The sequence below is a fragment of the Elephantulus edwardii genome, unplaced genomic scaffold (assembly GCF_000299155.1).
Source record: "Elephantulus edwardii isolate Elephantulus edwardi_28Jun2011 unplaced genomic scaffold, EleEdw1.0 scaffold00055, whole genome shotgun sequence".
In the NCBI taxonomy this organism is placed as follows: Eukaryota; Metazoa; Chordata; class Mammalia; order Macroscelidea; family Macroscelididae; genus Elephantulus; species Elephantulus edwardii.
Genome location: NW_006399805.1, coordinates 8,312,261 through 8,339,872, shown reverse-complemented (window position 1 = coordinate 8,339,872; position 27,612 = coordinate 8,312,261). Strand labels below are relative to the sequence as shown.

At 54.9% G+C, this 27,612-nt stretch overlaps 1 protein-coding gene across 1 annotated transcript in view; it reads left to right on the top strand.

Annotated features, from left to right (window-relative positions):
• Window positions 1-27,612, top strand: part of CREB3L2 (cAMP responsive element binding protein 3-like 2) — an 82,982-nt gene that overhangs the window by 45,697 nt on the left and 9,673 nt on the right. Inside the window, exons 2-6 of the mRNA XM_006887151.1 lie at window positions 12,624-12,846; window positions 21,611-21,786; window positions 22,474-22,558; window positions 24,178-24,362; window positions 26,362-26,508. Of these exons, the coding sequence (XP_006887213.1) occupies window positions 12,624-12,846; window positions 21,611-21,786; window positions 22,474-22,558; window positions 24,178-24,362; window positions 26,362-26,508 (816 nt within the window). The remainder of the gene's footprint in view (window positions 1-12,623; window positions 12,847-21,610; window positions 21,787-22,473; window positions 22,559-24,177; window positions 24,363-26,361; window positions 26,509-27,612) is intronic.

The window sequence follows — 27,612 nt, the reverse complement described above, 5'->3', positions numbered from 1 at the left end:
GACGCGTAGCCGACTCTCCAGTGGGTTTTCAGAGGCTGGAAATCCCATGGGAGGAGATTGTTCATCATTCTTCCTTGAAGCAACTGGTGGATTCAGAATGCCCACCATTGGGTTGGCAGCACAGCTCCTCGCCAAGTACACCATACCCGTTAAAAGCCCGGTAAACCAAGCTCATTGCCATCGAGCCGAAACTGATGAATCACTGACCCTTCACTGGCTTTCCTAAACGTCAAAAAATGCCTGGGAGGAGATGCCCATCTTTCTCCCACGACAGGTAGGAGCTGTCAGAGCTGGGCCTGTGGGTAGCTGTGCATTCCCCAGCGAATTGCACCCCCTTTGCTGCCTTCATGGTAACTGTGGCTTACACACTGCAGGTTTGTGACATGCCTCTGCCGGGCAGGGCTGCTGCGCTGTTTCCCCAAGGTGCTTATTTGTGTCTCAGTGTTATATTTTGGTCGTTCTCAACAATAATTCATGCTTTTCATAAGATGCTGTCACATGCTTAATAGATTTTGGCAGTCTGGTGTCTAATGCCGTTTTTACATGTGCCAGTAAACCAGGAAAGCTGTGTGGTGCGCTTTGTTTCGGTATTTGTGTGATGGGAGCTTTCTGGAACCGAACCTCCAGAGCGTCCGAGGTCTGAGGTCTGAGGTGTGAGGTCCGCCTGGAGTGGACGGGCTCCTGGGCAGGAGATGCTGTCCACTGTCAGTTGTCCTCCTTGTTCTCTGTTCTCTGGATACTCTTTATACCAGGCCTCACGTAATTCCATTAAGTGGCATCTGCTTTTATTAAGTGCCCTCTCCTTGCCTCAGTTATAAATCTAGATTTTCTTTGTAGAAGGTACACGATAATAAAATACACACCTGCTCGTCGGTGAATTACTCTTGACATCTTGCACGTACCTGCTGAGACTCTGTGCATTTCATTTATGGACAGTATTCTACTTGATAATTGAACACATCTTTGGTAAATTAAATTTTTTTTTGTTTTCTTTCCTTCTAAATAGGCAGAAGTATGTTTTTAACAAAGGTGAGGAAAGGATCTTTTTCATTTTATTAGCACAGACTCTCAAAATCAGAGACTGAGGCAGTTGGAAACCTTAGAGCTGGCTGTAAACTTAGGAACAGGCTGCCAGTATTTCTCTGTACTGCTGTCTTATTTCTCCAGTGCTGCTGTAACAAAGACACCACACATCGATGGCTTTCACAGAAAGGAATGTATTCGCTTGCAGTTATGGAATCTGGGCGGCCCATGGGGTGGGGGCAGCTCTAGGGGAAGGCCCCTTCTCTGTGGGTTCTGGAGGATGGTCCTTGTTCCTTTGGCATCTGTAGAGGCCGCGGTTCCCGGATCCTCTGTGTGCCCTGGCCTTCCCTGGTGCACAGGGACCCAGAAGGATGCACACAATTCCCACTGTCCCCCCTGGCTGACTTCCCTCCCCTTTCTCTAGGGAGAGTGGTGTTCGAGGGCACACCCTGGGAAAGCGCCCCTTACATCAGGTCAGGCTGTGATGGCTTAAGGGATCTTGCATTCCTTCCTTAATCTTTCTACAGGTGTTTGCCTTATCAGATCATGGAGGATGGTGACGTGGCCTCTGCACTGTGCCATGCATTTTGGGGGGAGCCACGGGTCAGTCGATTCCAATTAGTGTTGCTCTGAGATGTTTCTAATGGCTGTTTACAGATAATTTTATTTAAATAGTCTTATATGAGCTAGGAAAGCAAACAGATTCATCCTGGAAAGGGTCAAACCAGGCTGCTCCTTGGAGGCAAGGATTCTGAGGCTCCGTGTAACATACTTTGGACATGTTGTAAGGAGGGATTGGTCCTTGGAGAGGGACATCATGCTTGGTAGGGTGGAGGGACGGCACAGGAGAGGAAGACCCTCTATGAGATGGATTGATTCAGTGACTGGAGTAATTGGGATGGGTGTGTCAGAGGCAATGCGACTGGCACAGGACAGAGCGGAGTTTAGGGCTGTTGTACATGGGGTCGCCGTGAGTCGCAAGCAACTCGATGGCACATAACAACAACAACAACGAGCTATTCTAAATTTAAAATCACACACGTGTACACACGCTCATTTCAATAGTAGGCTTGGTGGCACGTGGTTAAGCACTCAGCGGCTGCTGGCTGGAAGGTCAGCAGTTTGAGCCCAGTAGTTGCTTTGTGGGAGAGAGGTGATGCGGCCTGTTCCTGCGCAGGGCCACAGCCTCACCAGCCTCACGGGCGCGTCTGCTCTGTCCTACAGGGTCTGAGGGTCAGGATGGACTCAGGGGCTGTGGGCCTGGACTTAGTGGGATTATTCAATGCTGATCAGAACCACAGCCCTCCTCTCCCATTCTCTCTCCATGAACCTGAGCTTGAAGGGGCGCTGAGGTTCCTTATTGCGTCATCTGTCGTCCGCAGAGGGACGGGTGTTTTCAAACTGCTGACCATTCAGTTAGCTGCCAGGTGCCTGGCTGCCGGGGCCCCTGGTGAAATGATGAGTAAGCTCGTGCGTGGGTCTGTGGGGCCTGTGCGGTGCTCGCCCCCGGCCCCCGCGGCCCCCCAGGCTCGGGGTCTGAATGCTGCTTTTGAGCTCCGAGCCTCACACGCCTGCTCTGTTGACACAGCGTGTTTGCGCTGGCGAGGTGGCCTTCCGGGGGGCAGGCCTCACGGGCACACGGTGGACACAGGCAGCACTGAGAGGCCGCTTTGTCGTCCCCTCGCCCTCCCCCACAGGCAGCTGGGGGCCACAGTTGGTTTGCACATTTCCCCAGCCCACACATTAAAGGGGGGTTTAACCTTTCAGGAAACAGAGCTTTGCAGATGCTGAGATGAGTTCATGGTTAATGGAGCCGCCAGTAGCAGTGGGTCATCAGGTAGCAGGGGGTATACAGGCCTATGAGGGGGACAGTCTTCAGGGGACTGTGGGGCACAGTGACCAATACACGGACCGTGGGAGCAGCCCTGTGGAGAAGAGCTGAGGTCACATCCCGACCCCTCACCTCATGACCAGATTGTACTGTGAGGAGTGTGCGGACAGCATTTGTGATGGCCGCACAGTCAGTGGCTGGAGGAGAAGGGCCCCGGTGTCCTGTGAGGCATCAAGACCTTCCTGGGTACAGTCCTGACAGCCTGTGGTCAGGTCTCGGGCAGTGCAGGGGATGGGCAGTGCGCGCAGGGCCGGGGACGTGGTCCAGCTCTGTCTCTCTGCCTCTCAGAGGTTCTGTACAACCACAGTTCTCCTAAGGAGTGAGGATGCGAGACGTTGGCCATCAGGAAAGGCCACCTCTCTCTGGGAAAGGACACTGACTTGTCATATTTGGGAAAGCCCTGGGGCAGGGACAGCAGCACCTTCAGGAGATGGTGGTCACGTTTCTGCATCTCTGGACACAGTGGACGTGGAGATGGTGTCGACCATCTGGGACGTGGCTCGAGTCCAGCCCACTGGAGGGTGACCAGGGACAGCAGCAGCGAGGGAATGGCGAAGCCGGGGCACGTGGGCGAGGGGAAATGTGACATTACTTCAGGCCCGGCCTTCATTTGCCCAAGTTGAGTCATTGTGTCCGACAGAACCTGCTGGTTTGTCTCCATTGCTGGCTGTTCCAAGGGTGGATGCTATCCAGTCTGTCCAGCTGTTAGCATGGCCGCCCTCTGGGGGATTGAGTCTTTGCCAGAGAGGCTGAGGAGGCCAGGGCGGGGGCTGGAGGGAACTCTGGCCATGACTTGAGACTTGTGTTCAGGCCAAGGGGCCCTGGATGGTGGGGGAACATAGTCCGCTTCCTGCATGGTGAGTGGACCCAGTGGCCTGGGAGACCCTCTAGTCACGCCCTTTCCCTCTCTTGTTCCAAGAAAAAGAGGTCTAGTGAGGGGGAGCGACTTGCCTGAGGCCCCAGAGCACAGCACCCGACACAGCCAGCGTGGCTATGCAGCCTGCCGCAAGGCCACCATCGTGATAAAGCGCATCCAGGGGGTGGTGTGGCTTCCCAGCGGGTCGGAAAGGATGTGGACTCTGGCTGTGGTCAGTTACGTGGGCAGTATTGTGCTTTAAGTGTTTGGGAAGGACCCAGATGGGACACAGAGACGCAAAGTGAGAACGTGCGGCTGGAGAAACCAGTAGAGTAGCTCAGTGGAGGGGTGCCCCAGACCTCCAGGATGAACACAGAGCGTGCGAGAAGCTCAGAGAAACGGGCCCCGTCGAGCACGCCTGCTCTTGCCCCAGCCCCCTGCCCTGCGACTCTTTGCTTTACTTGCTCTCGTGACAGAACACTCCCTCGCCTCCCCAAGGTTCTTCATCACCATTACGCCAGAGGCTGTGACCTTTCTGAGGTTCCTGGGCAGTGGGAGAGGCCCTCCTGTGGGCTGGAGGTGGGCCCTCGTGCCAGGTGCTGTGGGGGTACCTGCTGTCGTCCAGCCGTGGAACACAGCAGGAGCCTTGATCGGCATGATCTTTTGGTGACAGTTTAAAGGGACTCTAATTACACACATCCCTAGAACTCTGGATGCCATGGTCCAGCTGTAGAAACACTGCAGAAGCCTCGATATGCGTGGTCTTTGGGTGACAGTTTAAACGGGTAGTGACTACATGTTCCCCTGGAAGGACTCTGGGGCATGCCTGTGGTTTACTTGTTGTCATAAAGCCCGGGGGTTGTGGGCTCCGTGTTTGGCTTCTTTTAGAAAAGGAACAGCACGGGGTCTGCCATCACTTGCCTTTCCTAGACCTTCTCTGAGTCCTCATCATTTGTTCCCAGTGGCACGTCTCCCGCTGACCCCACATATGTGGAAGGAGACCTGTGCCCTGCAGGGCACTGGGGAGAGTCTCAGAAGCAGGTCACCTTTCTTCTGACACACCTCGGGGTACATTTGAACTGCTGGCCTTTCTGTTAGAGTCAAACACATAAACTGCTCCACCCAGGGACCCTTGTTTACAGCAGCACCGTGTGTTCTAGCTGGAATATTGGCTTATCTCTGTGTTCCTTTGATCTTCACCACTGTTTTGAAAGGCGGTCGCATTTGCTGTTTATCAGCTAGGGCAGGCGCCAGAGGGGCTTAGCCAGAGCTGTTCCTAATCAGTGCAGCACAGATTCGCCTCCCCACACGTAGTCACAGTGGCTCCGATGATCCGTGTGTTCAGTGACCATCCTGGGACAGTGGGGCCTGAGGAACTGCACAAAGCAGGCACCGAGGGGGCTCGAACCCCAGGCCTTCCCAGTGTGGCCTCGTGTGGGATTGCTGATGCAGGGAGCTGAGGCAGTCAGCGCCCCATAAACATCATCACAGCCCTGGGAACCCCAGGGGCAGCCCTGCTCTGTGCGCCAGGGTTGCTGTGAGGCACAATCCAGTCGATGGATGGCAGTGGGCCTGGTTGGGTTAGAACCCAGCTTCCTCGAATCAGGGTGAGCGGGCAGGTCAGACCATTCCCAAGCTTTCTACAATGGCCCTGTCTAATCCAGAGTTCCTAGAAGGCCCAGATGACCAGATTTCTGTTCTTTCAGGCTGGGACCTGGGAAGGCATGATTTCTGTGTGTTTTAGGGTGTACCTTCTGGAGGACCTGAGAAAATGTCCTTGAGGTTTGCTGGGGGGTGAGGGTGGAAGTGAGGACAATGGTAGGGTACAAGAGGGGAGAGCAGAAGGTGTCAGGAGAAGGTGACACTTGACATGAGCCCTCTGATCTGCCAGAGTGAGCACGGGAGGGGCACAGGAGTTCCTGGCCGCCTGCTAGTTCTGTGCCTGGCTCTTAACCGCAGGCTGGTGGTTTGAACCCTGCCATGTAGGACACTGAATCAGGAGGGCCTGCCAAGTGGTCATGGCCCTGCCCAGGTGTGAAGAGGGGATGAGATGTGGAGAAAGGGGGAGGTGAGGAAGACCCACCATTGGCGGGTAAGGCTGAGGGGAGGCTGCTGGAGGATGGTGGTCTCTGTGGAGAAGGGGGAGGATGGCCGGAGGATGGTGGCCTCTGTGGACCAAGGGGGAGGGGTGACTGTCCACAGGATGACCGTTGAAGGGAGGATGCTCACAGGATGGCAATCTCCCTCCAACTCCTTGTTCTCTGAGGCTTTGTCTCCGTGGATGGAAACAAAGTGACAGATGCTGCCCTGGCTCAGCTCTGTTGTTGACCCGACCATGTCCCCAGTGGCTTCCTCCTGGGGGTGACTCAGCTGGCCCTGGTGCTGGGAAGAAGGACTGGAGCTTCCCGAGCTTTCCAGAACTCGTGGGCTCTTCCTGTGCGTGGGCCCTGGCTTGTTCGGGGCTGGCCCTGCCTGCTCTCCCAGAGACCAGAGACTGAAGCAGACACCGCCCTCAGGCCCAGGCTGAGTGACCACGACTCAGCGGTCAGGAATCTGAGTGCAGCCTCTGTGCTGGGCGGGGTGGAGGCTCATGGTCCCCCTCAGGCTGAGTCTTGACCTTGTGAAGATCAGGAGTACCAAGGAAAGGGTGGGCTCCGTGCACTGCAGACACACTGCATGGAACCTGCCCTACCCCCTCTATCCTTCTTTCTGACTGTAGGGACCCGCTCCGCTGGGGGCCTTGGGGCCGGGAGAAGGAGACCCTCCACCAGGCTGAGGAAGCAGTTTGGTTCAGAAAGGCCAAGAAGACTCATGTTTGTAGACATATGAGCCTCATCTGCTGATGAGCTAAGAACTGGGCAATGACCTGCTGCGCACTGCTGACCCGGCGGCCTTCAGGGGCCACCCTGGGGGGGAGCTCCCCTCAGCTCATTGGCGGGTTGATTGGCATGTCTGTTCCTGTTGTTCGGTCCCCTGAGTTGGAGCAACCCCCTCCCATTCATCAGAGCAAATCACTAGGCTGACAGAGGTTAGTGGGTGGATGGGGGTGTGAAGGAATAGGAAGGATTCAGTAGGGACTGGAAAGGTGGGGTAGTAATAGGCGCAGATCAATAGTAATTCTATAAAATACAGTGCGTATGAAACAGTGAACATGAATGGGATACAATGTAAATAAATGATAGATTGTTTGAAACACTGCAAAATGTATGCAAACCAGTAGAAATATAAAGAGGGGGAAGCAAGGCAAACCTCCAAAGCTGCCCAGGCCTGCACCACCCTCACGGTCTCGGCGTGCGTGCCCAGTGGTGCAGCCCCTCGGTCATCTCACTGAGGGGCGTCCTCTTCTGCACCTTATCGTGACTGAGAGGCCCAGTCTCTGGAGGAGGGTCCTCTGTTCACAGCTCCTCCCTGAGGTGTGGGGTCCTCCGCGCACAGCTCCTCCCTGTGTGGGGTCCTTCACGCACAGCTCCTCCCTGAGACGTAGGGTCAGTAGGATTTGGAGCTGACTCCAAAGCGACTGGCCAGGCGTGGCTCCGCTTTGCCACTTGATGAACCTGCTTCCCAGCCTTCTTTACAGAAGACGTTCATCTGGATGCTACAAACGAGAGAGAGAGAGAGTGTGTTGGTGTCGGGCTTTTTCTAAAATTCACTTTTGTTACTTTGTACTTTCTGTACAGTGTCACAATATACTTGTGACATTGCAGAGAAGCTGATACCAGTCAACAAACATACACAACAGACATATAAAATCCACATCGAATAAAAGGTTCCTAGACCAACTGAAATCACCCTGTGACTCAGCTCCCAGCCAAGCAACAGACGGGCTTATAAGGTGATTGATGACACTGAGGTAGAAACGTGCTCCTCAGAACAGCCACCTGAATAGTATCAGGATGATGAGGTGTGTCTAGGAAGAAAGCTCTGCAGGCAGGAAGGCAGAGTGGAAGTGGGAAGCACAGGGAGGGAGAGGGACGAGTGCGGTTACAACGTGAGGCCTCTCATGAATGTCAGGAAACAAAGTGTGTGAATGGTTCAGTGGAAGGCCAGTTGGCTCCATAAACTCTCAGTCAGGCCACAGTAAAGAGTTAAAAAAGGCTCAGTTCCCTGTTTCACTTTGATAAAGATGAGGTGTCCTGTGTCTTGGTACCCAACACAAGTTGGGATGAGATCCTGGAAGGCCGCTGTTTGGGGGTCTGACTTGTGTATTATTTTTTATCCTGTGGCTGTGACAGGGTCGCCTGCTGCCGCCTGGTGGCTGGCTCTTTCCTGGGGGGGCGGGTGTCTGTGTGATGGGTTTTTTTGGGAAGCATTTAGGGGCAAACATGGGCTTCTGGGGATGTGTGGGTCCCTGGGCCCTTTCAAAAGGGAGGGATCCCCGGTGTCTCCTGCCCTGGCCTTGGGTCTGTGAGCTCAGGACAGGCCCCACCCAGCCCTCCCTTCACCTCCCAGAACCACTACCAGGGGGCTGCGTGTGTCACTAGATAGACCTTGCTTTTCAAGTATTTTAATAATAGTTTATTTTCTTTTGTTGTCTGAGCAGTCTAGCCATTTCTACATGACCAATTTGTTGTTGATTGCCTTCGAGTCGAGCACAACTCATAGTGACCCTATGAACAAAAGGCCTGAAGCCCCTCTACAACTCCTGCTTCCAAATAAACAATTTCGTGACTCAGTTACCTTCTTCAGGTTGTGCACCCTCTCTCTCATTTCTGAACATTTCCTCCCCCCACTAACATAAACTCAGCACTCCCAAAACTTCTCAACTGACTTTCACATCATTGGTGCCAAATATCCAGGTAGGAAACAACCGTTGGTCCCTCTTCGTCCACGGCAGAGAGGATAGAGGAAGATGAGACGCAGAAATACGGACACAGATCTGCTGGGCTGTTGGAACTGCAGCCTCCACTGCCCAAGGCCAGGAGAGCAGGGGGTGCCTGGATGCCACATCTGTCCCTGTCTCAGTGAAAGGTCCTGGATGGGGACCACCACTGCCGACAAACCAGTCGTGCTTGATAGGGACCCTCCCTCCCACTTCTGAGGCTGTAAGTGTTTCTAGGAGGAGGATTCGCATCTTTCTCTGTGGAGAGAAAGCACCACGTAGGGAGGAATGCACTCCCTGTGCAGTGGACCAGACCATCCCAAAAGAGCAGCGTGGCCCCAAAACTCAGCAGGAAAGAGGGTGAATGGAAACAGACTCTAGGGAGGAGGTGGGGGAAGTGCTGTTACATCAAAGACATTGCAGCCAGTGTCACAAAACAAAAATGTGTGTAAGTTTTTGCCTGGAAGGTGAATCTGCTCTGTAAACTTTCAACCAAACAGCAATACATTTTTTTTAAAAAAAAGTCACTGCTATCCGTGCGATGCCATGTAGACAAAATAGAGATTCTCAAAGTAGATATTCTTTGCTATTTAAATGAGTAATGTCTTGGGCTGCTTTCCAAAAGGTCACAGGCTCGACTCCACCCGCTGTCCCTGGGAGCGAGATGGACAGTATTCTCTCCTCCCTTAAGCATTTTACAGCCTCAGACACTGGCGGGGGCTGCCGAGTTGGGGTAGACATGAGGGCAATTTATGAGGTTTATAGTTTAAAGACAACTTCAGGGGATGTTTTCATGTTTTTGTTTTAAAATTTAGAGATCTTCTCAGGATGATAGTTTTTGGGACTCATGCAGCTTCTCTGGCTCCAGAAAGTCCGGATCCCATGAGGAATTGAACTCTGTTTCCCTCTCCTTTGATCAGGATTCTTCTGTAGAATCTTTGGTCTGAGTTCTGAGTAAGGAGCCCTTGCTATTTATGGTGAATTGGGGGCGCACCCCGTCATTTCTTGGAGGCTGTGGCTGGGATGTCCCCGCGCCTGTGGCTGCAGTGTGGGGCATCCACTTCTCCCCGGGAAGCCTCCTCGCTGAGATTTTAGGTAAAAAGCCTCCTCTCCGTACAAGAGAGTGGCTATCCTGCCCCACACTGCTGCCAGGCCGGCAGTCCCCGGGGGCCCCCGCTGGAGAAAGGAGCCTTTGTGGAGCCACGGGCGGGCTCCCTGGACACTGGCCAGGCTCTGCTTTCTAACCCTCTCACCCTGCCCCACCCACCCACACCCTGGCAGGGTTCTCAAAACTAAACACAGCCGTGAAAAGGGGGGGGGGGCTTTTTGTGCCTCCTTTCTCGAAACTTAGAGGCTGCTGTACCTCTGCCTTCAACTGCCCGAATCCTTCTAGAAAATGGTACTGCTTTACAGCAGAGCAGGCTGTTAGCAGTGACGGGGAACGGTCATGCATCTGTTAACCCTGTGAGGAACCCTGGCCAGCACAGACAAACTGTTAGGGGCAGGTGAACCCCACAGCAGCCCTGCACTGGGATAGAGGAGCCTGGGGGCTTTCCCATAGCAGGGACTCCAACACTTTTGTGAAATTCTCAGAAGGATCCGCGAATAATCAGTAAAGGTGACAGCCACTAATTGGTCCAGTGTCCGCATCCCCCCATCCCAGACAGCTGTGCAGAGAAGGAAACCGAGTGTCAAAGAGGTGGCGCTTGTGAAATGAGCGTAGGCATCCAGGGCACCACCACATCTGACTTCTCCTGACTCCAGACGTGGCATCTGTCCCATCGACAGCATTCACAGTACAGAGCTAATCCTTGTAAGGTCAGACATGGTCTTCCACGCCCCTACCCCTGCTTCTACCAAGTCAACAGCAGTCTTACTGCTCTCCTGGGTCCAGAATCCATTGCAATGACCACACAGATTTGACAGAACCATGCTTATGGGTTTATTAGGGAAGGTGGTGCTAGTTGTTGATTTCCATTTAGTCAAACATCACTCATAGTGACCCGATGAACAAAAGGCTTGAAGCCTTTCTATAACTATCAGCTTTTATCAAAGTTCGTAGAGTTTCCAGAGGCTTGTTGTTTAAGAAGTGGAAGGTAACAGTCTATAATTCAGGTTGGCATCAGGATAGAACCCTTCAGTCCGATATCTTCTCAAGTGTGTTCATAGGCCTTTCTACCTCCAGCCTTATGGCCTTGGTCAGTATCACAGAGTCCCCTTCGGCTGCCAGTCGTGTCAGCTGAGTCGTCCAGCAGACGCAGGTCAAGGCCTCTGGCTCTGGCTCCGGGGGCAGCAGTCTCCAGTCAGCTCTGCATCAGGCTGGTCTCTGGTTCTCTGATGAGGCTGCTTGTGCTCTTGGTAGATCCTGGTCTGTCTGGCCAAGGAGCTCTGGCCCTGAAGCACGTGCTTTCCTCTCCTTGGTTTATGGTGAGATTTCCCAAATTCTGCTGCTGAATCTGCTCAGTTTAATGGAGAGTCTTGGCAGTCCCTTGCGGGTAGACCAGCATGGCCTGTTTGCATGAGCCCACCCATCTCTTTGGGAAAGTTAGTGGCTAGGAAAACCATTTTGAACAATTAACTCTTGACACAACAGCATGACAGCATAAGCAGTGATTACAGCATAGGACATGGAATTTAAAAAGAGCAAGATCCATCCCTACTGCCACTGACCAGGGACAGCACTCGTCTGCTAACGGAAAGGTTGGGGCTTCAAGTCCACCTTGAGGCACCTCGGAGGAAAGGCCTGGCAATCTAGCTCTGAAAACTTAGCCATTGAAACCCTCCTGTCGCATACACAGCAGAGCCAGCAGGGCCAGAGTTGTGTAAACTTCTTATCCATAACCAGACCCCTGAGGGTCTGAATCCTTGGGGACTTGGGGGACAAGCAGGGCGACTTGTCATGCAGGCCCGCAAAGACGTGTTCCACATCCTATCTGGTGGGTACTGATGAGGGTGGGTGGTCAGTCTGTGGAGCAGTGTCTTGCTGGGACTGGCCAGGCATCTTGTCCAAGCCAGGTCCTCTCTGAGTGTGCCCAGAGCTTCCACTGCTGTCTGTCTGACCGCTGTGCAGACACATTCAGAGGTGATGCAGGTTCGATTCCAGGCACTTCAGTCTAGTAAACGTTGCAATAAAAAACATCTCCGGGAAGCTTTGGTTCCCTAGTGCTCACAGAAGACAATTCCGTCAGACACTGCACCGTGTACAATGGTGTACAACGGTGGGGGAGAAAGTGTGAAAATCTGTGAGAATGATAAAAGTGGTCACCGAGATGAGGCGAGAACACGTGTTGTTGGGAAAAGGACTCAAGTGGCCATCAGCCTTCAGTTTGTGAAGACTGACACCATGGGTGTGCTTGTGTATCGTGCCTCAAAGACCCGGGTGCTCAGGACATTCCTTGGTAGCTAAGCCAGACTGTAGTTTTTCAGTCAAAGCAAGCATGGTGCCAGATAGGGGGCCTGTAAGCCCCTCTTTGATGGTGGGGCCAGGCTTTCCTTAGTAGACAGAGCTGCGTGTCTTAGTTCTCTAGTCTTTCTGTAACAGATACCACAAGTGAATGGCTGCAGTGGACAGATTTATTCTCTGTCAGGGTAGGAAGCAGCAGGTCCAGATCAGGGTGCCAGCCCCAGGGGAACCCCCTCTCTGCTGGCTGTGGATGAAGGTCTTTGTTTCCTTCGTCTCCTTGGACACCTGTGTCCCTCTGTCCTGGCCTTCACCAGTGTGACAGAGCTTCCTTATGCAGGAGCCTGGGTTAGAAAACACACACTCCACTCCCAGAGGCTCTTTCTTGGAGAGAAAAGCAATGAGGTCCCTGTCTACACCTGGGGGAGTTCTCTTACATGCAGGAGGGTCAGTGATGGGATTCAGGAAGGTTGCGCTCTACCCTTAATCCTCCTGCAGTCATTGGGATCATGGGGCATCGTGACAGGGCATCCACTTCACGTCATCACACACGCCTGTTTTAGGGACACAGGTCAACCCAACACACAGAGTGCATGTTCCTGCTTCGAGCCTGAGTCCGCCCTCTCTTCCACAGCACTTCTCAGAACTGCTGGACGAGTTCTCCCAGAACGTCCTGGGCCTGGGCCAGCTGCTCAATGACCCCTTCCTGTCGGAGAAGAGCGAGGCCATGGAGGTGGGGCCGTCCCCCATGTCGCCTGCACCCCTCATCCAGGCTGAGCACAGCTACTCCCTGAGCGAGGAGCCCGGCGCCCAGTCGCCCTTCAGCCACGCAGCCCCTGGGGAGAGCTTCAATGACGGTAAGGGGGTCGGAGCCCTGGGGGGTGGGAGGGAGGTGGGAGATAACTGTCCGCAGACACCCAGTGGAAGGACATGGGGCCCAGTGATCAGTTCTGTATGCAGAACTTTCTGGAGCCCTAGTGCCTTTAGGTGGAGCAGGGCAGGCTGTCTGGTGTAATTCCCACCAGTCCAGTGCACCCTTGTCTCAGGTGCGTCCTGTAACACAAGTGCCACAGCGGCTGGCTCTTTTCTTGGAGGGTAGGAGGCTCCAAGTCCAAATCATCACATTGCCACAGGGAGGTGTTCTTCTTCTGGGAAAAGGTCCTTGTCTCAATTTTCCAGTCTTAGCTCTCCCTGGTGATGGCCATATGGCTTCTGTCTTTCCTCCTTTGTCCTTGGCTTTGCTCTGCACCTAAATCTCCTTTTTTTGGTACCTTGGTGGGATTAAGACACACCCTGTGCTGCTGTGGTCTCTAACATGACAGAGAAACCCATTTTGAGGTGGGATCACCTCCAGAGGTTTGCTGTTGGTACATCAGGAGGAACCCGCCTGCCTGTCCCGTTCTCACATCTCTGTGGTGCAGGACGGACCCCGCTGTCTATCGCGGGGTGTGCCTGCTGGAGCCTGGGTGTCGGTCCTCCCTCAGAAGCAGCGGTGACTCTTGTCTGTTCTCTCATCGTTTGGAGGAGGAGGAACTCGGAGTCCCTCAGCTGGGTGGTTCTGAGTCAGGATGGCTCTTGAGGTGGAAGTCAGATATTGCGTGGGCCTTCGTTCTTCTAGATCCTTTCCAGGAGAGGAATGTGCTTCCAAGGATGCTCACAGTGGAGGAGTGGAAGCTGGCTGATCGGCTCCTCCAGGCAGCCTTCCCTGGGGGCTCCTTGAGTGCAGGGAACTGGTATCCCAGGGGTGCGGCATCCACAGATCAAGGCAGAGCGGCAGTGCCTTCCCTGACAGTCTCCCTCACCTCATGCTGCTGTAACAGAAACATCACAAGTGGTCGGCTTTAAAGAATGGGATTTATTTTCTCACAGTTTGGAGGCTTCCAGTTCGAATCATGACCCTTGCAGGCGCTTGTTGTTAGGGGACCCCGCGTCGGCTCTGTTTTTTGGCAGCCCCGTGGACAGTAGAACAAAGCCCTACCCGGTCCCATGCCATCCTCACAGCCTGCAGGGCAGGGTCCACTGTTGGAACCACTATCAGTCCATCTCCTGGGGGCTCCCCTCTCCTTCACTGACCCTCTGCTTGTCCGAGTGTGATGTCTCTCCTGGGGGTCCCCCTCTCCTTCACTGACCCTCTCCTTATCTGAGTGTGATATCTCTCCTGGGGGCCCCCCCTTTCTTTCACTGACCCTCTGCTCGTCCGAGTGTGATATATCTCCTGGGGGACCCCTCCTTCACTGACCCTCTCCTTATCTGAGTGTGATATCTCTCCTGGGGGCCCCCCTTTCTTTCACTGACCCTCTGCTCGTCCGAGTGTGATATCTCTCCTGGGGGTCCCCCTCTCCTTCACTGACCCTCTCCTTATCTGAGTGTGATATCTCTCCTGGGGACCCCCCTCTCCTTCACTGACCCTCTGCTCGTCCGAGTGTGATGTCTGTCCCAGGCGTTTCTTGGAACCTCCACTTACTCAGAGTTACACCTGTCCTCCACCTCCCGTGCATGTAGACTGATTTCAGCGACACTTCTAGACTAGGAAGAAAGGCCTGGTCATCTGCTTTCCAATGAGAAAACCCTTTGAAGCATAACAGCATGCTGTGCAGTTGACCGGGTGCTGGGAGGTGGCCCCCAGGGTGGACGGCACCACTCGTCAGCTGCAGCAGTGGTCGCAGACGGGCCCCGGCCGTGCTGGGCGCCCAGTGGCGTTTGGCCTGAACCAACTGGACAGCATGTGGCACTGAGGCTGTGTCTGTGGATGGTCAGCTCCGCAGAACATGCAGGATGACCGCAGCAGCCCAGGGGGCCTGCCCTGCCCTTCTGCCCTGAGTCTGTGTGTTGTTACTTGGGATACCAGGCCTCATGGATGCTGGAACACCGCAGTGAGACTGGACCCCACCCATAGGAGCCCCCAGCCCAGTGTGAACCCAGGCACGCACACAGCTTCACCCCAATATCTACAGTGACCGGGAGGGAAGGAGGCTGAAGATGTGGAGGGAAGAGCCCACAAGGAACCTCGGGATTAGCTGATGGGCGAGGCAGAGATTTCGCTGGGCTTTTGTTGTTTGTCTCGTATTCAGACGTTTTGCTGTGGCTTGGATGAAAGTGTATAGAGCGCTTGTTTTCTGGTCAGCCATAGACGTTCGGTTTCAGGGCGTTGACTACAGTCTCACCTGTGACAGCACTTTCCCTCCTCCCCTCTGGGTTTACAGTACCCACTCATCGTCCTTCCTGTCCCTTCCTGCCCTCTGAGCTCTGTCCCTGAACTGCCTTCTGATCTCGAATCGCAGGTGCTTCTAACGAGTGGCCACGTCCCTGGGTCACCGATCACCTTATTACCTTGTCAGATCTTTGGCCGAAAGCTGATTGTGGGGGAGCGGTCATTTCCAGGCTTGAAGGAGGTCTAGGGGCCATAGTCTCAGGGGGTCCCCAGTCTTTGTCTGACCTGTAAGCCTGGTCCTTTTCACTATTCTGAGGCTTGTTCCCTATTTTCCTCCTACATGAAGGGTGGAGAGGTGCCCTGTGGGATGCCTGACCCTATTTTGTTTTGTGGTTTGTTTGTTTGTTTGTTTGTTTATCTTTGTTTTTTTGTGTAATCAATCTAGGTGTAACATAAAAGAACCTCTGGGCACTTCGATCAATACCAGATGCTCTTTCACTGGAAATCTTTCTTAAGAGGCCAAAGCCCACACCATTCTGTTCTTCCAGTGGACGCCTCATCTTGGGTATTGGTCCCTTCTTTAGGATGCGGAGGTACAATCTGGAAGGATCCCCCAAAGCCCAGTAGCCATCAAGGCCGCTGGCCTCCCTGATGGAGGAGAAAGTTTCCCTCATCCATTGCGAGTCTTCAGTGGTGGAAGTAGCCGCGCGCATCACTCACAGCCCTGCACTCTTCCGTGATGAGTAGAGCTACAATTCCTTGTTTCTGGGGACGGGAAGAGCGTGTTTCCCTGTACTTGGGCCAGATCTCCTTCCCGTGTTTACTGAGATTAAAGGTAGTGCAGTAGGTAAGGAGTTGTGCTGCCAACCCAAAGGCAGGTGGTTTGAATCCACCAGCTGCTGCATGTGGGAGAAATGTGGACAGTCTCCTCCCGGGAGATTTACAGCCTCTGAAAACCCGCCAGAGGGTCAGAGTCGATTCCGACTTGACAGTGAGGTTGAGGTGCTTTGTACTTGTCACTTGGGCCATAATTGCTTCTGAGCCTGGAAGAGAGTGACAGTCTCTTTGATATGCTTTCTAATGTTGTTTTCCCATCATCCTGAAGCACGGGGGGCTGTGTCTGACTCTCTGTGTTTTTCAGGGTTTGTCTCCTGCCCCGTTACTCTCCGTTCCATCTCCTTTTGCGTCCCTGCTGTTATGTAACCGCCTCTCCCACCCTGCCTCATCCTGCAGTCCCAGCCGGTCATGTAGCGAGTGCAGGTATTGGGATCCTGTCCGAGGCGCCTCTCATGGGCCATGGATTCCTACAGTTACGCACGCTGTCGGGGGTGTCTCCTGTATTAGTTGTTTGGGGGGAGCATTTTTTAAACTTTCTGAAGCATCTCCAGCATCTGATCTGAGGGTCTGCAGGGGCCGTCTTTGTTAGGGGCTCAGCTTGACTGCAGCCCTCAAGTCACTGAAGGTAATGTGTCGTGTGGTCTAGAGGCTCCTGGAGCCCGTGTGAGGGGTGTGGGCCGAAGACCACTGCTCGTCCTTTCTGTGACGGAGCCACTGCCAACCCCCAAGGAGGGCTCCTGCGTGCTACCTCCCTCCTGCCTCCCTCCTTCCCTGTCACCCTCTGAGAAAGGGATTAAACAGAGCTGAGTGGAGACTACGATGCCTGACTGAGGACACGAAGGCAGGCCGTGAAGACATCCCTGCATCTGCCATGTGGCCGCATCTCTGTGTGGTGTGTCCGTCCTGCTTCTCCGATTCCACTTCAGCCGTTACAGAAGCCTTCCTTCTCCTGAGGGGACTCAGGGGTCCTGGACTGGGACAGATGGAGACCCAGACATGACCCTTGTCCTCCAGGGTGATGTGAGAACCAAGTCTAAAAGCATATGAGTTACCAGCAGGCTTTCCTGTAAAGTGTGCATGTGCAGAAGTGGCCCGTCCATACCACCCACACCTGCACCACGCATACTGGCGCTGATTCCAGGTGACAGCAGCCCGCAGGGCAGAGAACCACCCCTCAGGGCTCCAAGGTGTGAATCTTAAGGGAAGCAGACTGCCTTTCTTTTGTGGAGCACTTGGTGGGTTCGAACTGCCAACCTTTGGGTTATCAACTGAGTGCTTAACCCCTGCCCCACCAGGACTCTTTTAGTTCAGCTCCTAGTAACCCTGTCAGAATGAAACACCTCCCCACCCCGTGCACTCCATCCCCCACCCCTCACCCTGCCGTCTTCCCAGTCCCAGCTCTGCTTGGACCATTGCCACGGCCACTGTGTGTCCGTCCATCTCGTGAGGACCTTCCTCTTATTCTCGGACCCTCTCCTTTGCCGAGCACCATGTCTTTCTCCAGCATTTGCAGGTTAACCAGCAGTTCAGACATCCCAGGACACCTCCAGCTCTGAGTTATGGGGGCCCTATTGGTCTTTTAGCTGGTAAAGTAGATGCAGGCCATATGGAAAAGTGGTTACATGTTCCCCTCATCCCCCCTTCTTTGGTCTCCACTAACCCGTGACCTCACAGGTCACATTTGTCATGTTTCTCCTGTGCTTTGATCCTGGTTTCCGGGGAACGACCGAGCTCGAGGCAGCAGCCAGGAGTTTAGGATGAAATAAGTGCCCTTTCTTCTTGTCTTAACTGCCTCTGGCATGCACCCACCGGGCTCCTTACTGGCTGGGCTTTCTTCATCTTTGAAGCCTTTATTTCATGGTGTGGCTGGTGCACCCAGCCATCGGCCCACAGACATCCATTGAGAAGGTTGACAGTGGGCCGCTCAGAAGCGTTGTGTTGGAAACGAGGTGCAGATTTGATTGCAGTGGGTTCTGGTGTCCCGAGCGGAAGCCTGTCTGCACACACTCGGCTGCACTAAATCTGCTGGTGTTGCTGCCACGTAACAAACAGCCCTGGAACTCAGCAGCTTCAGACAGTACCCCCCGTGACTGTCCCTCAGGAGGGAGAGCTCAAGTGGCCCAGCGGTAAGGAGCTGCTCTGCCAACCCAAAGGCACATGGTTTGAATCCTTCAGCTGCTCTGCAGGAGAAAGATGGGCAGCTTCCTCCTGTGCGATTTACTGCCTCTGAAAGCCCACTGGAGGGTTAGCTGTCAGTCAGTTCCAGCTTGACAGCACATCACACGATGGCTGTCCCTCGGCTGGGACTTGGCTCAGGGATCCTGCTGGTCGAGCTGGACGACTCGGGCTCTTTATGGCTGCACCGTCACTTTTTAACCTTCACCTTGCTCGTCAGTGCTCTGCGGTCGTGAATACTGCTGCAGGGGACAGGTGCGTGCATCCACGTGTTTAACTGCCCCTTAGTGTAACAGGAAGGAAGCTTCCTGCTGTGCTAGGGAGTGGGAGAGAGGAGTTGTGGTATCAGTGAACCCGAGGCCTCCGACAGAGGCCAGTGTGTCAGTAACTTCATCCGTGGGAGGAGGCTTTGTGGCTTCATGGTCTTAAAATTCTCACATTCCAGTTCGATTCACGATCCCAACAGTTTCCGAGTGTCACCGAGACAATCCCAGTGACCCTGTGCTGTTTGGCTGTGATTTGTGGGGGAGCAAACTGCTAGGTCTTTCTCTGCAGAGTCCACTGGGTGTCCTTGAACCAGCGATCTGTAGGTCAGTAGCCAAGTGCTTAACCTTGTGCTGCCAGAGCCCTTCAGCGGAGACAGAGCTTCAGGAGTGAGGTGTTAGAGTGGACCCGGGAGGACAACGCCTCTGTGGTCCTCCACGGGGCTCGGAGTGGAGGGGGCGGGGTCTCGTGTGCCTAAGGGGAGCCCTGCTCCCAGTGGGGTCCAAGTGGCCCATCCAGCCCTCACCTCTTACTCAGTGGGGCCCTGGGCTGTCCTCTGGTCACTGACCCCTGAACACAAGCCATCGCAGTGTTTGAGAGTGGCCTCGTTGACTCTGTTCTGCGTGTTACTTTTAGGAAGTGAATTCTTTGCACTGAGGCTGGGGGTCTTTCTCCTCTAAGCTCTTCTAGGTGCATGCGAGCCCCAGGCTCCAGGATGCTGCCTCTTCCTCGCTGTAATGCCTCCTTGACCTTCACTCTGTCCTCGGCCAGGGCGACCTCATCCAGTGGGAACAGTGTGCTCGTGGGGTCAGCGTCACGCTCGGATGTCCCCTCAGGCTCCCCAGCGGTGCGAGCAGAGTGGGGTCTGCATGTCCTCCTAGCACCAGCCTGGCCCTCCCCACTGTCCTTTCCTCTCCAGTGATGGCTCTGTCTTCCAGTGAGTCCCTCAGCCCCGCTTGGCAGAGCTGCTGGAATCTTCTGTTGATTCTGGGTCTGGGTGTTTCTCTTGGCTACACTGGATGCCCGTCTGGCCTGGACGCCCTTCTGGCCTGTAGCCCCAGAGAAGACACTGTCAAGAAGCAATTGATCCCATCCCCTTCCCCAATTCCCTCACAAACAGTGGACGCCCGGACGTAGCACAGAGCAGCTGCTAAGAGCAGAACACCCACTCTTAGAGTGGCTGTCTTTGTACCTCTGTGGGAGTACTCTACTCCATGGGGTGGGTGTTCTCTGGCTTCCTTGGGGATCATCTCACCCCGCAGCAGCTGCCTGCCTGCCTTTTGGGGCCTAGAGTCGGGTGGGCATTGGGTGTGGCGGGGGCCTCTTCTCTGTGTGCGTCACCCTGACTTGCTCTGTGCGTGAAGGACACAGCTCATGAAGCACAGTGTTGATAATGGTGGGCTTTGGGGTTTAGCTTCTGGGCCCGCCCGCTCTCAGCAGTTTGGAGAGATTCCGCTGCCTCTGCAGAGCAGAGACCAGGTCCCAGGAGGGCCTGGCGTCTCGTCCTGCACCTCCCACTGCGGCTGGACCATTTGGTTTTGCTCTAAACTCTGTCCCTTCCATGATGAGTCTGTGCTATTAATCCACGGCGGCACCTCTCCGGTGGTTCACCTCACCAGCTGCTCCACAGCAGGGTGACAGGCGCGTCCCATGGGATTTATAGCCTCTTGAAACTGCTGGGAGGGTCAGCTGTGGAAGGATTCAGACTTTGATGCTTTATCTCAGAGAACCCATCCACACTCGTGGTGGGAATCATTCGTTGTTCCTAAATGGTATTGGACCCAGTACACCTTTGACCCTGTGAACAACAGATCTGTACCCTGCCCTGGCCTGGGCCAACCGCATCATCTCTGACACACTTGAGCCCATTGCTGCTATTACTGTGTCAGTCCATCTTGGTGAGGGCCTTCCTCTCCTTCCCCGACCCTCCACCTTTCCAAGCATGTTGTTTCTCTAAACAGCTTCTCCTGACAACATACCCAGAGGATGTATGGTGAATCTTTGCCATCCTTGCCTCCAAGGAGCTCTGTGGTTGCAGTTTCTCCAAGAGATCTTGTTCTTCTCGCAGTTGGTGGGATATTTAGCCCTTTTCCTCAACACTGTGACTCAAAGGCGTTGAGTCTTCGCCTGCCATTCTTATTCACTCTCTAGCTCTCACATGTACAGGTGATTGAAAAAAACTGTAGCTTGAATCAGGCACACCCTAGTCTTTAAACTGACATCATTGCTCTTAGAGACTATGGATAGGGCCCTGACAGCAGACTTTCCCAATTTTAAACGCCTCTAGATCTGACTGGAGTTCTGGTGGCCTAGTGGCAAGAAGCTGCGCTGCAGTCCCAAAGGCACACGGTTCGAGGGCACTAGCTGCTCTGAAGGAGAAGAATGGACAGTCTCCTCCCTTGCGATTAATTACTTCTGAAAGCTGCCAGAGGGTCAGCTGTGGGTCAGTTCCCACTCCGTGGCACACAGCAACAAACAACAGCACATCTGACTGCTGATTCTAGGGGTTGAAACGATGAAATGGTTAAAAATCTCGGTCTTGTCTTCATCTATTAGGATATTGCCTATTGGCCCAGTGGTGAGTTTTGTTTTTTAATGTTGAGATGTAATCCATGTCAAAGGCTGTAGTCTTTGAGTCTCTGAAGCAAGTATCTCAAGTTCTCTTTGCTTTCAGCAAGCAAGGTTGTGACATCTGCATAATACAGGTTGATGAGTCTTCCTCCGATCCTGATGTCACGTTGTTTTTCATAAAGTCTAGCTTCCTGAGTGATTTGCAGAGCATACATACTGAATACAGAGAAAGGATACAACCCAGATGCACACCTTTCCTAATTTTAAACCATGTGACGTTCCCATGTTCTGTTCAGATGACAGCTTGTTGGTCCAGTGACAGCTTTTGTATGAGCATAATTAAGTGTTCTGGAAGCATCCAGAACATAGAGCATAACTCTTCCCCTCACCTCTTGCCTGATGACGGGTCACTAGGTCACTGTATCTCCCTTTGCCCGCTTACCAGGTGTCCCCAGTAGCTCAGTAAAGCCACCGGGAATCTGTGTGTCCTTCTCTTGTCTGCTTCCTATTCCCTGTCTGCCCAGTGACCGTTGGCAGGAGGCTGTTGGTGGGAGCCCAGCGCCGTCGGTCGGTGTGGAGCCCGGTGTCTGAGCAGCTCTCACGTCCGCCTTCTTTTCCCACAGACGAAGTGGAGAGTGAGAAGTGGTTCCTGTCCACAGACTTTCCTCCGGCCACCATCAAGACGGAGCCGATCACGGACGAGCCGCCCCCAGGCCTGGTCCCCTCGGTCACCCTCACCATCACAGCTGTCTCCACCCCTCTGGAGAAGGAGGAGCACGCTCTGGAGGTGAGCACAGGGGTGCCTGCCGTGCCCCCCACATCGAGCGCTGGGTCTCAGATCGAGCTGCTCACCGAGGAGCTGCTGGAGCCGGGCTGTGTTTCCCACATCTCTGTGTGTGTGTGTCTGTCTGTCTGTGTGTGGAATTGCTATGTCTTAAAAACTTCAGTGTTAAAAAGTTTTGAAAGGTCCATCTTATTTTCCTCTGGGAGTGTAGTGGAAAGCTAACTGAAAGGCTGGCGGTTCGAATCCCCGAGCCACTCTGTAGGAGAAAGATGGGCAGCCTCTTCCATTTGCAGCCTCAGGAGCGGAGGGAGGGGCTCCACACCTTGGAAAGCATATCAGCCCAGCCCTGTGGCCACAGCAGACAGGGTGGTTCTGTTCCTTGGAGTCCCCCACAAGCTCCTCAGAAGAAAAGGCCTGGCGTGCTCCAGGAAACACAGGCATTGAAGCCCTCAGGGAGTGTGGCTGCACTGTGACCCACCTGGACCTCTGTGTTGGAGGGGACATCACGGCAGTGGGCTCAGGCTCCATCCACGTGCTACTGGGTGTGGAGCTGAGAGCCGGTCACAGGGTTGGGTGGTGGCCTCCGGTCCAGGCAGCGGCCTGCCTCAGCCCCGACAGGAAGCCCAGGACGGCCCCGTGGTCCTACGTGGTGCTTCATGTGCGGGTGTGCGTGTGTCCATTGTGTTGATGTCGTGCCTTTAGGTGGACTCGTGCCAGACCGTCATCCCCAAGATTAAGCTGGAGCCTCATGAAGTGGACCAGTTCCTCAACTTCTCTGCGAAGGAAGGTCAGTCTCCTCTCACCTCCCTCTGGGCTGTCACAGTGACCGTCGTGGTGTAGGGAGGTTGACACGTGCTTGGGGGGACACAGGCTGAGCCACAACAATCGGAATACTGGCCAGGATCGGTATAGAGCGGTCTGAGGGAGCTCACTGGGCCCTTCCCCACCAAGGCCTCAGTGGGTGATGTGTCCTGTCCCTTAATGTGCTGGCCCCTGCCGGGTGCTCCCTGGCCCCTGCCTGGTGCTGCTGGCCCCTATCCGGTGCTCCCTGGCCCCTGCCAGGTGCTCCATGGCCCCTGTCCAGTGCTCGCTGGCCCTGTCTGGTGCTCGCTGGCACGTCACAGGAGGCACGCCTTCAGAGTCAGACATCTGACCTCGGTTGTCTTGCCATCCCAGAGGAGAGAGGAGCAGAGACAGGGAAGGGACAGCCACCCCAGTCCTCAGTGACTAAGAGCTGTGTGCCAGACGGGAGTGAGAAACCCCGGGGGCAGGTCCGCGGCCTTCATTGTAGGGAGATTCGTGTTGTCAGCACTCTTACTCATGGGTGTAGGAATCCTTGGCTGCCGGGAGTGGTCAGCTCTGATAAGAGAAGGTGATGGCTTGACCAGATAGGTCCAGAAAAGGGACAGGTCCAGGGAAGAGCTGTGGCCATGAAAAGAGTGTGGCCAGGATGGGTGTGTGGTCAAGGAAGGGCCTTGTCGAGAGAAGGGCTGTGTTCAGGGAGGGTTGGGCCTGAGAAGGGTTAGGTCCAGGGAGGGGTGTGACCAGGGGAGGTGGGACCAGGTAAGGGGCAGATCCAGTGATCCAGCCGAGGCCAGCCCAGTGAGGGAGAGGCATAAAGGGACAGGAGAAAAGTGGAGAGTTGCTGGTGAAGAGGGGGAGCCCCCAGCGCTGTTGGCTGCAGTGACCCAGCACTGCCCCTCTGATAGTGACCTCGCATAGCCCCTTGGTTGGTCAGCGCAGTGTCTTCTGTCACTCTCGCTAGTGCCTTTAGGTGTCCATGACCACAGAGACTTCTGAAGTTCCAGGCCTCCTGCTTGCCTTGCGTGGGTGGCAGTTTTGAGGGTTTATCGTGGTTTAGGTGAGAGTTTGTAAACAAGCTGGTTCTCCGCCCAGCAGCCGTACACATCGTGCTGTGGGGTCAGCTCGGTGCCTCCATGTGTCGGCAGAGCTGTGCTGTGTGGGCTCTCAGGCTGATTTGTCAGAAGTCAATCACCCGGCCTTCTGAATGCTACCAAGTAGATTTGAACCTTTGACCTTTGGCTGAGTGCTGAGAGGTTTGCTCTAGCCAGGCTTCCCACAGACCGACCAGCAGTTGGGTTCTGTTGTCCCTGTGTCCACGTCTCCTGACTGGATGCGGTCTCTAGAAGGAACTGGCTCTGGGACGTGCCCTTGCTGGGCACACCAAGCCTTGCCAGAGTGCCCAGATCCAACCCGTGCAGGATGGCCAGAAGGGCTCTGTGGGACAGGGTCCAGAAGTGTGGGCTGGGGGCCTGCAGCCTGATCTGTGACCCTCTGGGGGCAGTGTGGGCCAGGCAGTATTTTGCTGTGTTGTGTGTGGGAGGTGGCTGTGTGTCTGGGGAGCTTGTCTGCCTCACCCTCCTGGGCCATCGCTTCTCTCTCCAGCCTCCGTGGACCACCTGCACCTGCCGCCCACACCTCCCAGCAGCCACAGCAGCGACTCAGAGGGCAGCCTGAGCCCCAACCCGCGCCTGCACCCCTTCGGCTTGCCGCAGACCGCCAGCCCTGCCCGGGTTGGGGCACGAGCCCCCTCCTCCCTCTCCAGCTCGCCCCTCCTCACCGCCCCCCACGTGAGTACAGGCAGACGGGGCAGGGGCAATGGTCCCCCCAGGCCATCCGAGGGCCTGCAGGCCCCACACTCTTGTCAGGATCTCTGCCCAGTGGTGTGCTCGCCAGACTGCCGAGCCCACCTGCTGACACCCTTCCCAGCCCTCCCTCACTGTGCTTTTCAGCTCTGTGTTTATCTTAGGTAGCTGTAACTACTGAGGGTAAAACTTGCACTTTCGTTTCCTCTTTCTCAAAAGTGTAGCTGTTGCTGCTCTTAGCAGGTCCCAGGCCCAGTAGGAGGCTTGATGGCACAGTGGTTAAGTACTCAGCTGCTGTGGTTGGTGGTTCAAATCCGTCAGCCCCACAGTGGAGAAAGCCGAGTCCCTGTTCTTCCATCAGGACGGGCAGCTTGGAAACTCCGCGGGGCAGCTCTGCGTAGAAGGTCCTGCGAGTTAGGATTTGACTTGACGGCAGTGGATTCTATGGCCTGGAGTAAAAAGCAGCCAGGACCTCTGGTGGCTCAGCGCTAGGGAGCTGCGCTGCCAGCCCAAAGGCAGGTGGTTCAAATCTGCCAGCTGCTGCCGGGGAAGGATGGACATTCTCCTCCCGTGTGATTTCCCGCCTCTGAAACCCTGCCGGAGGGGCAGCTGTGAGTGGGTTCCACCTTGACAGCACAGAGCAGCAGAAAAGAGTCGATGCTTTTAGAACAAGCTGTCTGAGGACTCTAACCCTCACTGCCCTGCCTTCTCATCTCTAAGCCGGCTCCTCCCCTTTGGGGCGCTGTAACAGCTCCCTCATTGTGTCCGTGCGCCGCACCCACTGCCTGTGCAGTGACCCATCCCTGGTCAGTGGCCTTTGTCTCCCTCTTGATGACAAGCCCTCAGGCCATCACGTCACGTGTCCCTCAGGCCTCCTCTGCAAGCACAGGAGCCCCTACCTCCCCTGGACAGAGGGGCCTCACGTTCTTCTCAGAGACATGCTTGTAACGTCCAGTGTCCTCTGCTCACGGATGTACCCCCGCCCTTTCTCCAGGGGCTCCAGTACTAGCGTCCTCCGCTGTCCGAGCCCTCCCTCGTCACACAGGCTCACCTACATGTGCTCTTGGGGTTTTCAGTGCACCCCGGGTTCCTGTTGTGCAGGGCAATCTCTGATCACTCTCATCTGCCTGTGGGACTCAGATCCGTCTCGGCGTCTCAAACAGGGAGAGTCGTGATCCCTGCACAGCTGTTAGCTGGAGCTGACGTGCTGGGTTCCAGTACGTGAGGATGGCGCAGGACCAGGCAGTGTTTGTTCTGTTGTTCACGGGCTGCTGTAAATCAGGACCAACTTGGTGGCACCTAAACCCGACTACGATACGTAGTAAAGGGTTCTTGTAACACTCAGGTTAAAGTGCTTGTCTGTCAGCTGTAAGGTCAGAGATTTGACCCCACCAGCGGCTCCGTGAAGAACCGGGGCCCGTCTGCCCCGTAACAGCTGAAGCCAGAGGAGTACTGGCCCTGAGTTAAGCATCCACACCAGAGCGTCTTCTGTCTTAGCTTTCACGTCAGAGCTCCCATTTCTACGCAGAGGTCGATGAGACCTCCTTTCTGAGCCGTCTGCTGGGCTGTGACATCTAGTCACCCTACGCCAGTGGCTCCCTTAAGCTGTACTGGTCCCTGGCGACCCTCGTCCCTGCTTGGTCTGCTTAGAACTTGCAGGAGGTGGAGGTGGGCCTGCCACGGTCCACTCCTGTGCCCCATTGTGCCTTGATGACCCCTCTGTTCTGTCTTGGGTCTGTTCATAACCTGTAAGAGGTGGAGGTGGGCTTGGAGAACGTTCTTATGTGCCCTCTTGGTCCCCACTGACTTACCTCTTCTCTCCTGGGTCTGCTCAGAAGCTCTAGGAGGTGGAGGTGGGACTGAGGGACGTTCCTCGTGTAGCCCGTTGGTCCCCCTTCACCCTTCTTTTCTATCCTGTTTGGAACCTGCAGGAGGTGGGCCCCGTTGGTCCCCACTGACCCTTCTCTCTCCTGGTTCTGCTCAGAAGCTGCAGGGCTCGGGCCCACTGGTCCTGACGGAGGAGGAGAAGAGGACTCTGATCGCCGAGGGCTACCCCATCCCCACCAAACTGCCCCTGACCAAGTCGGAGGAGAAGGCGCTGAAGAAAATCCGGAGGAAGATCAAGAACAAGGTGAGTCCTTCAAATGCAGACTCCGCCGTGAGCAGAAACAGCGGGTGCAGTGAGGCCGAGCCCACGCCGACCCTCTCAGTGACCAGCCCTGGTCGGGGTGGGCACCAGGCAACGCACGGCCTTCCTGGCCCCGTCACCACTGGCCACTGTCTCCTTCCAGCCTTGTCTGTCCACCCTTTGGGCCAGTACACTCTAAATTAGGGTGTGTACATGCCATTTGGGGGAGCCCGGGTGCTGCAGAGCTTAAGCACTCAGCTGCCAGCTGGAAGGACTGACATCCTGTGGGCAGTTCCACACTGTCACCTGTGGTCACCATGGGTCAGAATCAACTTGGCAGCCCCCACCCCACCCTGCAGAGGCCTGAGCTGAGGGCAAGGAGGGGCTTCTGTTTATGCTGGTGTTTCTACAGCCTGTCTCTCCAGCTGCTTTCTGGTGCCCACAGTGTTTCTGTGGTAAGCACACATATGAGAGAAAACTCCAAGCACGTTGGGGGGTGTGTCCAGTTTTCCCCGTGGAGTTTGTTAGGAGGACGCTTCAGGCCATTATTTGGAAGGTGGGCTCGGCAATCCTGCCCGAGGCCCATGTCCGAGAGGAGACTGCAGAGAAGGACCATGGGAGACAACGTAGGTCCAGGGGACAGAGGGGTCCCGGGCAGTAAAGCCTGCTGACTGCTGCCTCTGTCCCCCACCCGTCATCACCTGGGGATTCAACCCTTTCAGTTAGCAATCCCATGCTTGATCCACTGTGCCACCTGGGCTTCTCACAGACACGATGGGGCCTTAACAAATGTCCAGACCCAGTTGTCACGTCAGCTACTGGTTCTCACTAGAGAACAGCCCTGGTCAACCTCAGCCGGGCCTGTGTGTGGATACTGCCACCTGGGACAGGTGTGGTATTCAGCTGTAGGTGAATGAGAGAAACAGGAATCAGAGAGTACCAAGGGTTGGGGGTTACAGATGGAGAGCCCCTGAGGCTTCACAGGGGCTACGTTTACAGGTACCCTTGACTTACAGTGGGGCACATTTCTACAACTCCGTAAGCTCTTGCATGGGTCAAGTGTCTCCCTCTTTTTAAAATTTTTTATTGTGTGTGTGTGTGTGTGTG